This window comes from Ciona intestinalis, unplaced genomic scaffold, assembly GCF_000224145.3.
Source record: "Ciona intestinalis unplaced genomic scaffold, KH HT000105.2, whole genome shotgun sequence".
In the NCBI taxonomy this organism is placed as follows: domain Eukaryota; kingdom Metazoa; phylum Chordata; class Ascidiacea; order Phlebobranchia; family Cionidae; genus Ciona; species Ciona intestinalis.
Window position 1 is genome coordinate 108453 of NW_004190427.2, and position 16392 is coordinate 124844.

Below are 16392 nucleotides of genomic sequence, written 5' to 3' on the forward strand. Positions count from 1 at the left end.
CTTCAAAACTTTCAATAAATATTCAGAAAATTTCGTGATTACTCATATTATGTGGTAACTCGTAAGCTGGCACGAGTTGTGTGAAACAGAACACCCGTGTTATAATGACTGTCGTTTCCCGATAAGGGACCCAAAAGGAAGCGGTATTATAAAACATGTGAACACTTCAGCGGTTTAGGATACGGTAAGCCAAAGTATCCTTCTAAACTTTTCTAGACATCACAGTACATATAAAAAACATTTGTCAGTCTGATACAAAAGCCGCAGGGCTTAAATTTTGGAGATTGCATTTGATTATCAAACGCGTTGGGGCGGTGTGCGGGTAATTGATTATTGAAATCTTGCCGACGTGTTGCAACTCATTCAGGGCGCTGTAGCCTTTTTTCTATTTAAAATAAACCAGTTCATTCTTAATCATTCTCAAGCCTCAATGCCGCTGTTATCAAATGCGTAAACGCGTCCCAAAACAAAACTGCCTACAAAAAATAGTTGCTTTTGGTCACATGTGCTTGTGGGAAAGAACCGCAGATTTCAGATTTTATATACTTTGAAAAAAAAACTTTGTTTTTAAATAGTTTTGTTTTATTGAAAGTTGTGTAGGATAAGGGGTAAGTTAAATAGATGCTCACAGTGAATACGAATCAAATGTTAAAATCCTTAATAAAAAGATGAGTGAAAGGGAGTGATTTAATATGACAAGGTATTCTCAACAGTGGTGAGTTTTAACTTGGTATAGTAGAGTGGGGAAATATGAGACACCTTTTCATACTGTTTTCCGGTCCCATTTGGTAGTAAACAAGGAGCAATTAAAATAAATTAAAATATTCTGCCAACTCTCATTGACTGTTGTTAATTGTTAAACACACGATCAGAATATTTAGGTATTATGTGCAAAGGCGTCCCGTCATCCCCCACCCTAATTGGAAAGCTAATTTCCGCAGTATAACGTGGCAAGTAAAGTTTCCCCGACGTTTGAATATTCGCATACCAACAAAATTTTTCGATCGGAAGATCTGATTAAAGAACCGCCGGTCTGACTGGAATATCTACTCGCGTTATCTGCCTTTTTCTCTTAACCGGTATGTAAACAATGGGGATACTGACGGGCTTCTATGCAAATTTGTAACGAAACTGGTTGTAGCAATAAAAAGTCAGAGTGTATTAAAATGCTCAAATGTGACGTAAAATATTTTTTCGTTGGTACGCCCGTTTAAGAGTACATTAAGGTACAAATCAAATTTTAATTCTACAACCTTGGCTTTAAATACAGTGTAGTTCAAGCAAAATCTACACAACGTATATAGGATCTAAGAGGAATATCATTGGCACATAATGTCTCATATTTGGTTATTCTGTTTTCAGCAATTAACAAGGTTATTTTAGTTTTGAGGACACGGTTATAAAATTCTGTAATTTTTTAGTTGCTACAAAGTAGGGCTATCAAAAAAACATTGACCGTCTTACCTCAACCTGCAATGTTAGGCTCGCCTTAGTACTGGCTTTGGCCAAGCAGCTCGTCAGTGATTAAACACATGTATATTTATTTGATATATTTTAATACAACTAAGTCAAAAAAAACGCCGCACTTAAAATTACGCACTTAAAAAGTAACTATATAGTAGTAGGATGGGAAAAGACGGGACATCTTTATTAGCACATATTATTCAATTATCGTGATGGTGTTTTAAACAATTAACAACGGTCAATGGAAGTCCTGAGGATGCAGTTTTTATATTTATTGAATGTTATTTGCTTACTACCAAAAGGGGCGAGAAAACAGATTGAAAATGTGTCCCATTTTTCCCACCGTACTATATATCTCGTTTATTTGTATAATCTCTTTTATATGAGTTTACTCAACAAGAATTTATAATACTTAGAATGTGTTCAGGCAATGTCTACATTGTAAATAATTGTACCACAATCAATTTTGCGTCGGCCACCATGAATGTACTGGGTTCCCATGGCTGTCATATCTGTAAGAGTCCTCATTTGATTGATCTTGGTTTTCAGGGTATTGGTATGTAGTTGTCGTTGATGTTATTGCAGTTGTGTTAATGGGTGCGGTGGTTGTGGGAGTAACTTCGGCCGGTAATAAACCTTGAGGTGGGTTTTGTATTGTCGAAGCGATTGCTGTTGTAGTTTGAGGGCATCGTTCGCAAAGCCCACACATTTTTCCACAAACGTGTCTCACGTGTGGGTATTCCCCATTTACGTCACAGTATCCCAAGTTGGACCAGTACTCGCATGACGTGTAATGGTCGGTGCAAGCTGAAAACATTGGTTTTTAAAGTCTCGAATTTAATTAAACTTCAGGTTGATTGAATTTTTTTAGCAATGAGTTGTATAGTAGGATGGGGGAAGATGGGACACATTTTCATTCTATTTTCTCGTACATTTTGCTTGTAAACGAAAAACATTCAAGGAATTATAAAACCTTGTCCTCGCGACTTTCATAGACCGTTGTTAATTGTTTAAAACACGACCAAGATATTTGGATATTTTGTGCTAAAGGTGCCCCATCTTCCCCCACCCCGCTATATTTAAAGTTAGGTAAAACAAATCAATTTTCTAAGCGGGATTACTTACTGTTGGTACAGGGTGGTTTGGTGGGTGGTAGTGTACATGGTGTACATATTCGACACGATTTTCTACACATAACTCGTGCGGCAGGTGAACACCGGTTCGTGCTTGCTAAGTATTGACATTCATTAGTGGTGCGAATCCCTACAGTTCGCTGAAACATTATAAAATAATTTCCATCCGTACATAGGAAATTTTACAATCGTTTATTAACATCGTAGCCAACACAACGATTCAAACTTTGCAAATATTTGTAATTTTAATCGTAAAAAACAAGCATTTTGGGGGTTTAGGAATTCTCTGAAATATAACACGGTAATGACTGTTATACGAGTTAAAAATATATTATGTTTATGTGCCAACCAAAAAATGTTATTATATTAAAATTGATACAAAAAATAAAAATTTATAGAGAAAAACGTCGGATTATTTAAGCCATTATTCAACCTAGACCTTCTAATCACACATGTAGCTCATATTTCCTTACGTTCACATGTCGATATAGGAACGGTCGATCCGTCAGCTTGAAACGCAAGGTCCCCGCACCGAAAGCAGACACCGCAGGTTTGGGGGCAGCTAGCCTTCCATAAGTTATTCGTGTTACACCGCAGAATAGCGGAGGGGCAAAACGAAAATCTGTCCCGACAGTCAGGTCCTATGAAAACATACAATTTCCTTGGTATGACCGTTTTAAGGATTAGTAACAAAATATGTCTCACAAACTTTGTAACTCGAAACGGCTTAAAAAACTGATGTACCCTTATCACCACTGACACGTCCTGTTACGACTGTCACTACAGAGAGGTTTACCTAATTAGGTTATTACCAACCACCGTGAAATAGTGGGATAAGATGGTACACCTTTTCTTTCTCGTTAATTGTCCTATTTAGTTGTAACCAAACAATATTCAAAGAATTGTAAGTTCGTATCCTCACGACTCCCATAGACCGTTATTAATTGTTTAAAACACGATCGGGGCATTTGGGTATTATGTGCCAAAGGTGTCCCATCTGCCCCACACTACTATATGCTAAATTATTGATAATATGGGTGCTTGCTGTTTTAATACACACTATTAAATCTGCTTTATTATGAGAGTAGGTCGTGTTGAGATATGGGACAAAAACAAAACAAGAGAAATATAAGATTTACGTGCTATAATAACAGTAACCCATCTTACACCAGCACAGCCACATCCTATCTTAGACAGAAACCGCCGGTTAAAATGTTAAAATAACGTCGCCCAAGGATACTGCGGAACACTGTGGTTTATTAACACGTCTGTGTTAATATGATTTGTCACGTTTCAAGGATCAGCCAATTAAGTGAAGTTATAACATCAAAACATGGGCGTGGTAGCAGGCTCGGCTAGACAAAATCAAGATCATAACTTTATTTACAGTTACGTTGTAATTAAATATAAATATCTTAAAAAAACCTGTTTAATATCGAAACCATCAATAAGGTAAAAAAAGTTTCAGTATAAACAACATTAGTTACGTTTATACCTAATGGTTCGAACGTGTTACATAGGCGGTTGAGAAAAGATGGGACACCCTTTCGTCCTAGTTTCTTCTCCTATATTTAGTAGTAAACAAAGAACATTCGAGGGATTATAAAACCGTATCCATACAACTTCTAATGACCGTCGTTAATTGTTTAAAACACGGTCATGATATTTGATTATCATGTGCTAAAGGTGTCCCATCTGCCCCCACTGTACTCTAGGTATAATCTTGACCTTTTAAAAGTGGTAGAATTGGTTAGTTCAAGGCAATAAAATCACAGAAAAATAACAAGCTTCTGTTAAGCTAAGGTTTAGCATTGCAACATGCTCATTGCGATTATTACCTGTTTTCCAACTTGTTTGGTTTAAATTTGTTAAGCTATTTAGCCGTTAGCATTTTTTCTGGTACTTAATAATGCAGGAATGAGCAACGTGTAACATATGTTATTAAGCTTACATTATCGCCCATAATTAGAGTTTGTATAAACATATGCACTTTTATGTTCATATTTTTTTGCAATAGGAAAATCGTTAGAACTATAGTCGGGTGGGAAAGATGGGACACGTTATATAGTCAGGTGGGAAAGAAGGGACACGTGTTCATTCGATTTTCTCGTCTCATTTAATAGTAAACAAAGGAAAATCAACGAAAAAAATCTATATCGTTACGGCTCCCATAGACCGATGTTAATTGTTTAAAACACGATCAGGTTATTTAGATATTATGTGCTAAACATGTCCCGTCTTCTCCCACACCACTATATGCATTGTACTACTGTTTTAGGACCCTTTTAGTTTTACCTGTTGCTTATTTGCGCCTTACACGCACCTCAGCTTTTAATTTACATTATTCTGTCAAGTTCTGACCACCTCGAAAGCGATAGCTCTCGTTCGAAAACATCAAAAATATTTTACGCACTGCCCCGAAGCAAGTTTATCTGGGGCTACGCCCAACTTTAAAAATTCCGAAAATTTAAGAAAAAAATTTTAAACGGAAACTTACTGCATTGTATTGTGAGCTGATTTAGAATAAAATTTCGTAGCCCGCTTACTGTCCAGATATTTGTTAAGATTTGAATAAACAGAAAAATTGTTGTGGCTTTCTTCATCCTTCAGCAAGGCCCTTACACACTTCTACTTGTGTAACGGTATTACATACGCTTTCAATAAAACATCGCCCCTTATATAGAGTACCATTTTTTGAGAAAAAAATCCCGAGCCGTCGATGAAAAAACCGTCGCTGCATGCCGGGAGCTGTCACGTGGCCCAAGATCAAAACGTCTGACACGAATTTCTGCGACGCTTATAGATACTGGGTGAATACCGGGGCGTGTACGAGCCAGACAAAATCGTTTCACATTTAAATCTGGTTGACACCAGCACTTAATCTTGGCGTACGTAATTTTCGCTTTACATAATGTTTCTGTGTGCTCTTAAGGTTGCCAAATACCTCGTCTGTTATTGACGTGTGTGAATAGATTAACGCTGTGAGTTTATCATATCAACTGTAGTGGCTGCGTCTTCTGGTTGCATAGTTTAGTATTTAAAAACAATATGAAAATTTAAACCTAAGTATTGGGCATATGTTTTATTTATACAAAGTCTTTTAGTGCGTTTTTTTTGTATTTTCGTAGTTTTAGCCTTTCGTGCTAAAACTTGTAAAAACAAATTAAATTCAGAATATTGGTTAAAGGTATACTGTTTGTATGAATCGTTTAAATAACTTTTATTCGCACAAATTCTGGGCATGGCGATTTACTTTTAACATGACGTAGCGGAAATTCAGAAACTATTTTTAAATAAGCCTCGTCTGACAAGAAAAAGTTTCTTAAATCTGCAACTGAAGAATGCATCTCTATTTTGGGCCATAGAAATTTCGATATTTTGCCGTATGCCGTGTAACAATGTTGTGATTAATATCTGATAGATAGTACTGTGGGGTAAGATGGGACACCTTTGGCACATAATATTCAAATATTCTGATTGTTTTTTAAACAATTAACAACTGTCTATGGAATTCGTTGGAATACGGTTTTATAATTCTTTGAATGGTCTTCGTTTGGGGTAAGGAAAACCAAATGGGGCGAGTAAGGAAAACGAAAAGGTGTCCCGTCTTCTCCCACTATACATTAAAAAGATAAAGTAATGCTTTTTGTTGGCTATGGTATAATGCAACCTGATTGGGTTATGTGCTAACGGTATCAATCTGATCACAGTAGCATACGTGCAATTTATATTATAGTGTTGTATATCTAACTTACTAGCGGTAACTTTAAATCCAAGATTTATTAACATTTACCACGAGTATAGGTCCATAAACAAGTTCATGCGCGGTTTAGAAAGCGATCGTTAATTAGGTTTTTAAATTGTTTAAAATTTGTCTATGTATAACATCTGATACCACTATATATCTAATAACTAGCGCCGTGGTACAGTGGTTATGTTTTAGCCTGAAGGATGTCGTATAGTAGGGTGGGGGAAGATGGGACACCTTGAACACATAATAACTTAATATCCTGATCGTGGTTTAAACAATTAACAACGGTCTATGGGAGTCGTGAGGATAAAGTTTTATAAAAAATCGTCAAATGTTTGTTTACTACCAAATTGGAGGAGAAAATAGATTGAAAAGGTGTCCCATCTTTCCCCACCCTACTATATATGTTGATTCGAGGCCCGACTCTATTAGCAGTGTGGACGTATGTTTCTTGGACACGAAAACAGTTATTAACTGCATATATATATATCAAACCATTGGTCCGCCACCATTGGTTTTATTAAAAAAATTAGAATTTAGTCATCCACAAAGTTACTTATAGTTTAGCGTGGGGAAAGGTGGGACACCTTTTCATTATATTTTCTCGCCCGATTTGGTAGTAAACAAAAAATATTCAAAAAATTATGAATCCGTATACCAACGACACCAATAAACCGTTGTTAATTGTTTAAAACCCGATCAGAATGTTTGGATATTTGCCGCTAAAAGTGTCCCGTCTTACCCCATCCGATAAGTAGTATTTCGTAAGCGCGTACTAAACGTATGAAACAGAGTGATATCAGGACCGTCGCTTCCCTGCCACGCAAGAATATGTAAAACCACGGCTTACTAGAGATAGAGTGGTCAAACACATTCATTTATTCGGCTTAAAAGTTGGATCGTGCGCTGAGAAGTTAATTTGGTGCCTTTCCAATTAAAGAAAGAGTTATATTATGCAAGCCCGAATTAAAAATCGGTTAAAGTTAATTGCGACGTTTGAACTCGTTTGTAGTTTTCTTGCGTAACACAGGTCATGATATTACCGTGCGAAAGAACGGGTAAACATTGCTCATGAAACAGTTCTTCTCTGCGGACTTTAAACTAGTGAACATGCGACGTAATTAATTCTTTGATGCTTGGTTTTACCTATACTTACAATTTCCAAACAAGTGAGTTAAATTAACAATCGATAGATACATAGTAGGGTGGGGGAAGGTGAGAAACCTTGGGCACGTAATGTCCATCGGCCATTCAAAATCCCATGTTGTTTGGATCAAAGTTGGTAGTGGAAATACATAACTCTTAGTTTGGTTTCCTATAATGACATTTAAAAATAAAACGAAAAATAAATGGTCATCACTGAAACCTAATATTCTGTGAAAAATTTGGCAAAAATATAGTCGTGACGTTTACCTGCAAACGTTTCAACGTGCAAATAAGCAAAGTAGCAAATATTAATTAAAATGGATGAAAATGAGACGTCCACCGTAGTACTGCCAAGCAGCGGTTCCATGCAAAGTAACAACCCACTCTCAAGAAAGCTAAAGAAAATTTTAAATACAAGATTGGAAAATGATAAAGTAAGCAGTTATGCACTAAGCATCGTATTACATGCATTTGCTTTACATAACCTTTACCTAGTAAGGTCGAGTATCATTCTTTCGAAATTATAGCTAGTGATTAACAACTATACCCTCTAAAGCCTGTATAATCACCAAACTAACATATTACCTCCAAACCCTGTAACCACTAGCCCCTCCCCCTCCCCCTATAGAGTATTACATAACTACCAACCTCTAACACTTTCTATCAGCCTTATCTACAACATAGTGGAGCATTCTCCTGCATACATGCCTGTTGTTATGCTATTAAGACATACACCAAGTTTTAACAACCGTTATTATGCAAGCTTTATGCTTTGGTTACTTTATATTTCCGCAGTTGTATTATGTATTAAACAATTTATATATAGTATTAAACAAATACCGATAAGGCCATGAATAAGTTGTGCGTAAACGTTTTATTTAGTGGATTTTTTTTACAAAATCTTGAAGTACTGTTTGGAAGAAAATCTATAAACAAGGCTTTAATAAACCTGTAACCTGCATTCTCTATCACTTTCCACTAGCCTAGTCTGTAACAAACCAACCATTCTTCACCAGTTTATTTACCTTAATAAAGGCATGCAGAGATATACGTAAATGGGTCTGCAAAAAAATTGTAATAAATTGTTCTCGCAAAACTTGTTCTGGTTTCTATGTAGTTCTTTGTGATATGAGACCAATAAATTATGGTTGTCAGACATACACGAAATAAGCTACATACATGGTAACTTGTAAGCTGGCACCAGGTGTATGAACGAATGAATGAATGTAACTTACTTTATCCTCGCGTGGCCGGGAAACGACAGTCGTTATCACACGGGTTTAACACCTCGTGCCAGCTAACAAGTTACCATGTATGTTACTTTATGGGTGTATGAAACAGAACATCTGTATTATAACAACTGCTGTTTTCCAACCAAGGATAAATCAGTTATTTAAAACAGTTATTTATTTAGATTCATTACTGAACTTTTTGTAATTTATTCAGGTGTTATTGGTTTATCAACTAAAGCAAGTTGCATTCATTTAGATTCGTTATTGACTTGCAATGTTTTTATTTAATTTTAAAGCAATGTTTTCATTGAATTTTTTTATTTAAAGGAATTATTGGATGCGTTGAGGTCAGTGTCCACGTTTTTTACTGAGAATAATATTCGAACTCGACGTAATCTACGAGGGGAGATTGAAAGACGAAGTTTACTAATCAATCAACAGTTTGCTGACTCGTTTAGTCTTTTAGTAAAGGTAGGCTGTAAATATATTGTGGTGTAGCTTGGTTTAAAAGGTTGGTCTGTGCATTAAAATTTAGATCTGAAAAAAAATTTGTTGCCAAAAGAAACGAAACATATGTCTTGTGCGAAAAAAATAGTAAAAAATATTAATCAAGTAAATTTAAAAGTTGTCTCTGTTAAAAATATATACAAAACTCTGTTAAAGATTGAGTGAAAATATATTATATTATAATTCAATAATTCTAATTGTATATATATATACAAAAATATTAAAAAAAAGGTTAATGGGTCCATCCTGCAAGTGAAAATTTAAAACTAGATGCTTTGCTAATAGTATCCAAAAACTAAAATTCTTGTTGTTGGGCTTTATCATTACATGTGTTGTGTTAAGATTATAATATATATATATTTGTTTCAGGACTTGGAATGCATACATGAAGATGTGCAGGCAATGTCACTTTGTTGCAAAGACATGACTGACAGATTAGCTGTAAGTATGTTGTTTTTCACTATTTATTAATAAAATGGTAATTATCATAGTAATGTCTTTTAGTATCCTTAAACTAGTGTCTAATTCCCAACAAATATAGCCGTATTATTAGCCTTATTACAACGATAGCCCTATACCGTTACCGTTAGTATTGTTTTTGTTACGTTAGAATTGAAGCCATAAATGTCAAAATCATCATTAATACTGTTCAGTGCCAAGTGGTCTATTGCACAACAATGTTGCAATAGCTTTGATAAGTTCACAGTTGTTGTGTAAAGCTATAAATGTTTCGCAATAACTCTAGTCATCCCTTTAGTATAATAAATAAGATTTACACTGAACTTGAAATTGGTTTATGCCTTATCCTCTAAGTTTCAAAGGAATTCAAACCTACTTATAAAGTAACCTACTCAGGCCACAAAAGAGCAAACGCAAGAGCTCATCACCCAAACAAGTGAACTGAAGACAGAAGGAAAGAAATTGGACTTGCAAGCAAAAATTGCAGATGCTTTTTTGGATCGATTTCAACTGAAACCAGAAGAAGTGAAAATATTTCGGGGTTCAAGAGATGGAAACTTGCACCCGGTAACTCTATAAACATATATTTATAAATATTTAAAAAATATGTTAGGCCATGATTTTTTGCCAGTTTTGGTGTGAATATAATATATATTTAAGTGCTCCTACAATGTTGTTCAATTTTTAACTAGTAACTTATCCGTTTCTGCACTTATGTTTCTCGAAAACTCATCTGTTTGTATATGGATAATAATATATTATATAAATGCTCCTACAATTTGATTTTTAGATGGAGGGTGTATCTTTGCTACCTTAATTTAGCAAAGGCCAAAGGGTATTACTTTAATAGCCTAAATATGTTAAAACTTAGCAGACAATGTCACAGAGTAGTATTTGGTCTGAATGGCCTAATTATGCAGTCAGATTTATTTACTCCTATTTTGTCTCAGGGATTTTTCAAAGTTCTTGAAAAAGTGCAAAGAATTCATTCTGATGTAAAAGTTCTGCTGAGAACAAACCAACAAAAAGCTGGGTATGGTAAACCTTATCTGTGCTGTTTAGTGTTTGCATATCATCTGTCATTAGTTGTTTAGTTTTGGAATAACTTAAGCAAAAGCGAACATATGTGATGAGCATTTGTTGGTAGCTGGTTTAATTGAATTGAGAATATTTTATTTATTAGAGCAAAAATGTGTCCTACCGCTACCGCATCCGTAGAACATAGGTATCATTTTTTTCTACAGAATGTGGTGTGACATGTTAAAATACATTTATACTTATAGACAGTTTTTAAAAAAGGAATTTAATAAATAATGTGGTGATTGCCATGCTTGTGTGTATAGACACTTATTGTACAGCCGGGTGAAAGCTGGTTTACATTTAAAGCTGGAGTGCTAAAATTTGTACCTATAATGTAGTTATCCCTATGAATGTACTGAAATATTAAATGTGTACTTTATGAAACAGGGAGTTGTAGTTGTGTATTAAATAATTTATCTACAAAGTGCTTTTGGCAAACAAACACTTTTTGCATGCTAGTTTTCCAAATTTTATTTACAACATTTAATTTATTACAGGCAGCTTTGTCCTGCTGAACCGTAATAAATTTCTTTTCCAAACAGCCTTGAAATAATGGAACAAATGGCGTTACAACAGGAATCAGCCTATGAAAGATTATACAGATGGAGTCAATCCCAATGCCGCTCAATGACGTCTGACTCACTGGATATCAACCCACTGCAACAACAAGCTTTAAAAGCTTTGCAAAATCGACCTGTGCTATTTTCGTAAGTGGCTTTTTTAATCATTTTAACACAGAGCACTACAAATAATTTTTCCTTTGAAAATAAATAGTATACTACAGTGAAGTACTAGGTATTCGGTAACATTGGTAAATAGCTTCTGCCATCTCCTTAGATTTTCACTATTCTGAGCTTCATATAAATTAGTTTTCACTAAATTTGATCTTTTTGTTTTTTTATACCCCATTTTTTCAAAAAATTTTTTTTTAATTTTATCTTTACTGAACCATAGTTTTTCAGGTTAATTCAATCTTTTTATACTTTCCAGTTTTTCAGTTAATTTGATCTTTATTTAAAAGGCATTTTTTTAAGTAATTTTATCTTTTTATACACCTCAGTTTTTCAGTTACTTTGTTCTTTATATAAATCCTGGATTTTTAATTAATTTTATTGATATATACACAAATACACCCCAGTTTTGATTCTCCTCCTCCACGTTTTCAGTTAATTTGACTTTTTAAACTATCACAGGTACACACTAGATGAATATTCCAACGCACGCCGTGGTTCTGTAGTCCATGGTTTCATTGACGCCTTAACCCGGGGGAAACATGGCCCCCCTTCACCCATAGGGGATGCCCCCAGAACCCATGGAGGTCCGCGCCCCATAGAGCTCCATGCCCATGACCCCATGCGCTACGTCGGGGACATGTTGGCTTGGTTGCACCAGGCTTCTGCATCAGAGAAGGAATGCTTGACACAGTTGCTTGCTGAATGTGAAAAACGTTAGTTCTCTAAATATTAATTATATATTTTATATATATTACTAATTTTTTTAGTTTTTTTTCCCATAATAGTAGGTTAGGAACACGGGACACCTTTTCGTTATATTTTCTTATCCCATTTGATTGTAAACAAAGAACATTTAAAGAATTATAAAACTGTATCCTCACAACTCCTATACTGTTCAGTTTTAAAGTTAAAACAATCAACAACGGTCTATGGGAGTTGTAAAGATATGGTTTCATAATTCTTTGAATGTTCTTTGTTTCCTACAAAATGAAGAAAATAGAATGAAAAGGTGTCCTGTCTTCCCCCACGCTACTATATCTCAATCGGAATTAGAAAAACTTTTAAAATTACCGTTTTAATGATTTCACTTCTTACAGTTAGTTTGTTTAACATTTAATATTTGCTTTCACAGCCACTGCTGAAGCTTCATGCAAAACACTTGCTAATTTGTTAAACGGTGTTTGCCGTCCATTAAAAGTTCGTGTAGAGCAAGTGCTGGTTTCTGAACCCGGTACCCTCCTGTTATACAAACTAACCAATCTTCTCAAGTTCTACCATGATACCATCAGGTTAGTGAGTTTAAATAAAATTATGTATGACATTGGCAACAACAGTCTTATAACGTAGAAGTTATTTTTGATACACCCCACGCTTGCTGTTGAGTTACCACATATGTATCTTCGTGGGTTTGTTTTTACTATTTTTGGGGTAGATTTTTTTATTTTTTTTATTAATATTTTTTGACAATTTAAACAACCCATAAAGGACTACTGGGTCAAAGCAAGTGTTGTTTTGTCCAAGGACACATTCACCCACAATGGTAGCAGCATCAAGCCTTGAACCCATATTATCCAGACTGGAGGCAGGCACACTATGCCATGTTAACACACCTGTTGTATAATGCAAACACAAACAGTTCCATGCAACCATACCCCTTTAAAAATTACTGAAACATTCAAATCTACATTACAGTGCTCATAACTTTTTTTTTTGCTACAATTATCTAAAAAATTATTAAATAAACAATAGGAAGAAGTGAAAGCCTACTGTCTCTGTAATCCAGTGCTCATAACTAAAACCTTTATTGAAATTTAGAGACATTGTTCTTGGAGAGGACAACAGTTTTCCACTCCTTGAGACTTTGACTGACATGCATGTCTTGTGTAGGAAGTTATTTTTCAACAGCCTTCAATATTTGTCAAGTAAACTATTGGACAAGGTAACTTGTAAAACTAGGGATTGTAATCTAATTTATTAAAGCTTTAAGAATTGGTTTTAATTACCCCTTCTTAAAATAAGTACAAACATAATATGTATTTTTTGCCTAATAATAATATGGTCAGAAATAAAAGTTCTTCTTGGAAGTTATAAATTAAAACTGGTCCATTCGCGAAAAACTGTTACAGTGTAGATTAAAAAATCATTCTCCTACCGCACCTTGCTGATGTTGTTGTCCTTTTAAAAAATGTGACAACAGTTGCGGCACGGCAGGTTCAATTATCACACAGTGACCTAAAGAATTGATAAACCTTCTGTGAAAACTGTAAATCATGGATTAATATACTTAATGAATTCAACTTTGTCTCCAAATTATATTTGTCTATACTGCCAGGTTAAAGTTTTTACACTCTTTGAACACAACAGTTTTTACACAAAATTATGTGAAAACTATTTGTTATACTCAAGAAATTCAACTCTGTTTCCACTTTCTAGCCACATATGAGTCTGCTTCTTGATTTTACTACACTAATTTTCGTACACAGGTTGAATTGCCACCCAATGATTTGTCTTCTCCGCGCACTTTAGCTGAAACATTGAATTTGTTACGAGATATTTTTGATTCGCACGATGCTTCTATATTGCCTGCCAAGGAGCGCCACACAGACCTTGTAGAGGTACAAGGACTTGGTTTACTTAAATTTATAAAACCTTAAGGTCATTGGGGACTTTCATATTTTTAACAGACATGTTTTAGTATAGAATTCAGGAGATAAATATGAATGACAATTATAAATAATGTTGAAATTGACCCCTGTTACCATCAATACAGGCATGGACCCTTCTTATTTTGTTTCTGAACACCATAATCAGAATATAAAAAAAAATTAAAACAGTGCACAGTGATTTATCAAGCACCCTGTACATATATCAGACTACCCATATGGCTGATTGTAAAAACAACAAAAAAACAATTATTCTTAGAGTATATTTATTTGTAAGTGGACACAAGGTGTATGAAACAGAACACCTGTTTTATTACAGTTGTTGTTGCCCCACCAGGTTCCATTCAACAGTTCATTCAGCAAACTGAACTATTTCATATTGCAAAAAAACATGGTAAATTTATTTAAAACATCTGCATAATTCATTCAATATTGATATTAAATATGAAATGTAATTTCTTTTTTTCAAGGTAATGTCTCATCTGCTTGATCCTCTCCTACAAATGTGTGCAATGTCTGCAAGTCAGTTGCAACCTGCAGACATGGCAGCTTACATAATCAACTGTTTGCATGCAATCAAGTCCCTGCTGTCCCTATATGAATTTGCAGATCAAAGGTTAGTTGAATACTAAATATACACAAGTTTTTTTGACACTTTGTGCTGTAGGTGCCAAACTTTTTTATGCGTGGACCAGTAATAGTTTCAATAACTTTACTGGAAAATTTTATGTTAGAAAACTTGTACAGACCCGAAATGTCATTTTCTTTTTGTTCCATTAATATTTTCAATCTCTTTTTATTTCATTAAAACATTTTTCTTTAATTTATTATTTTGTATGTGTTTTGTATTGACAGTACGATTAAACAAAAATTTAACACAGGATAGAAATGCTAAGTGCCCAGATAGAAGCACATCTTGATACGCTTGTCAATGAACAGGTAAGAATAGGTTCACTTATAATCGTATTATCAGTAGTTCTGAATCATGGTCTGATATTAATGAATTTTTTTACAGGCTGCTTCCATTTTAACTAGAGGTGGATTAGCTAACGTGTACAAGTTGATTTTGAACCAAGAAAATAAAGGGCAGTTGTTACAAGTACCTGGTTTAGATAGACAAGCACTGATGAATGCGTTTCAAACATTTGATTCCATTGCATTCGCTCCTGATGATTTGATTTTAAGACAGGTATATCATTGCATGCAGTGAAGCAGACAAAGGAGTTTTGGTGGTCCTCGTTTAACTAAGGGAAGTTATTCTAACCAATTTTTTTATCAACTTTTTTCCTAGATGCGGCACTGATTGCATGCTTGTTTAATTTACAGGTTTACCTAGTAGTGCAATAATACCTTTGTATAACAGAATTTTTGGTTGAATTTGTCTGGACTTTTACAAAATGAGAACTAAATGGTTATGTATTAGCATCTTTTCCTTTTTATTATCATACAACTTTTCTACAGGTAACCCTTCTGTCAAGTGCAACACTAAAGGAAGTAGCCACAGCACGAGCGAATGATTTAGTTGTATCCGCCTATGCCAGCGTGCACGAAGCATTTATTGATGCTAAAAACGGCTACAACCCTTCCACTTTTTCAACTAAAACTCCAGACCAAATCAGACTGTTACTCTGTTAGATGACAGTAGGACCTAAATGTACTGTGTTGGACTGTTCTGTCAGTTTTACGGAAGTACAGCAGGTCTAACCAGCGGTGCAACCAGAAAAAATCAAGGGTGGCGAGCCCAAAAAGTCCAACTAAGCTATAACAAAATATATATGTGGGATAACTGCTTGCTTCTATATTCAAGTATATGTTATGTATCATTGTATAAGAGAATCATCAGCTTTGTATCATTTTTTATTAAGTGCTAGTGAAGAAAAACAATATAACATGATTTATAAATGAAATATTTCGCGGCAATGTATAAAGCAGAAATTCCATTGTTGGATGAAGAGCACTTTTGGCCTGAAAAAAGAAGTTACGATTATTTTTTGTCTAAGGTTTTTAATTTGGATAATGTACCTGATTATTTTGGGCAGCAAGCCTTAGCGCAGTTGCAAATTTTGGGATCGCAATTACACGAGCTGCAGTTGGAGCAATCGACGCAGTTACACACACCAGTTTCTGAAAGTAAAAGAAGTTTTTTATACCGAATAAATCGTAACTTGCTTAAACTTCGCGGGCACGAAAAGCGACAGTCGTTATAACACGGGTGTTTATACG

General features: G+C 34.8%; 2 protein-coding genes across 3 annotated transcripts; one reads left to right on the plus strand and one right to left on the minus strand.

Moving 5' to 3' along the window:
• The first annotated feature begins 594 nt into the window (after positions 1-594).
• On the plus strand, positions 595-16126 carry LOC100183827 (conserved oligomeric Golgi complex subunit 6). 2 transcript variants are annotated; one of them, XM_018815844.2, is made up of 14 exons: positions 595-715; positions 9054-9197; positions 9603-9674; positions 10089-10259; positions 10643-10725; positions 11315-11479; positions 11966-12219; positions 12639-12795; positions 13322-13445; positions 13990-14121; positions 14640-14785; positions 15051-15108; positions 15185-15358; positions 15631-16126. In XM_018815844.2, exons 3-14 carry the CDS (start codon positions 9636-9638, stop codon positions 15802-15804), a joined length of 1677 nt encoding a protein of 558 aa, XP_018671389.1. In that variant the 5' UTR covers positions 595-715; positions 9054-9197; positions 9603-9635; the 3' UTR covers positions 15805-16126. The 2 variants fall into 2 exon arrangements, with proteins under 2 accessions (XP_018671389.1, XP_002125867.1); XM_002125831.4 differs by lacking the exon at positions 595-715 and adding an exon at positions 7730-7928.
• LOC108950336 (zinc metalloproteinase nas-15-like) lies at positions 1749-5270 on the minus strand. Its single transcript, XM_026838712.1, has 4 exons — positions 5095-5270; positions 3071-3238; positions 2590-2694; positions 1749-2271 (listed from the first exon to the last, which is right to left on the minus strand). The coding sequence occupies exons 1-4, from the start codon at positions 5198-5200 to the stop codon at positions 1925-1927; spliced, it is 726 nt and encodes a 241-aa protein (XP_026694513.1). The 5' UTR covers positions 5201-5270; the 3' UTR covers positions 1749-1924.
• Positions 16127-16392: the final 266 nt, after the last annotated feature.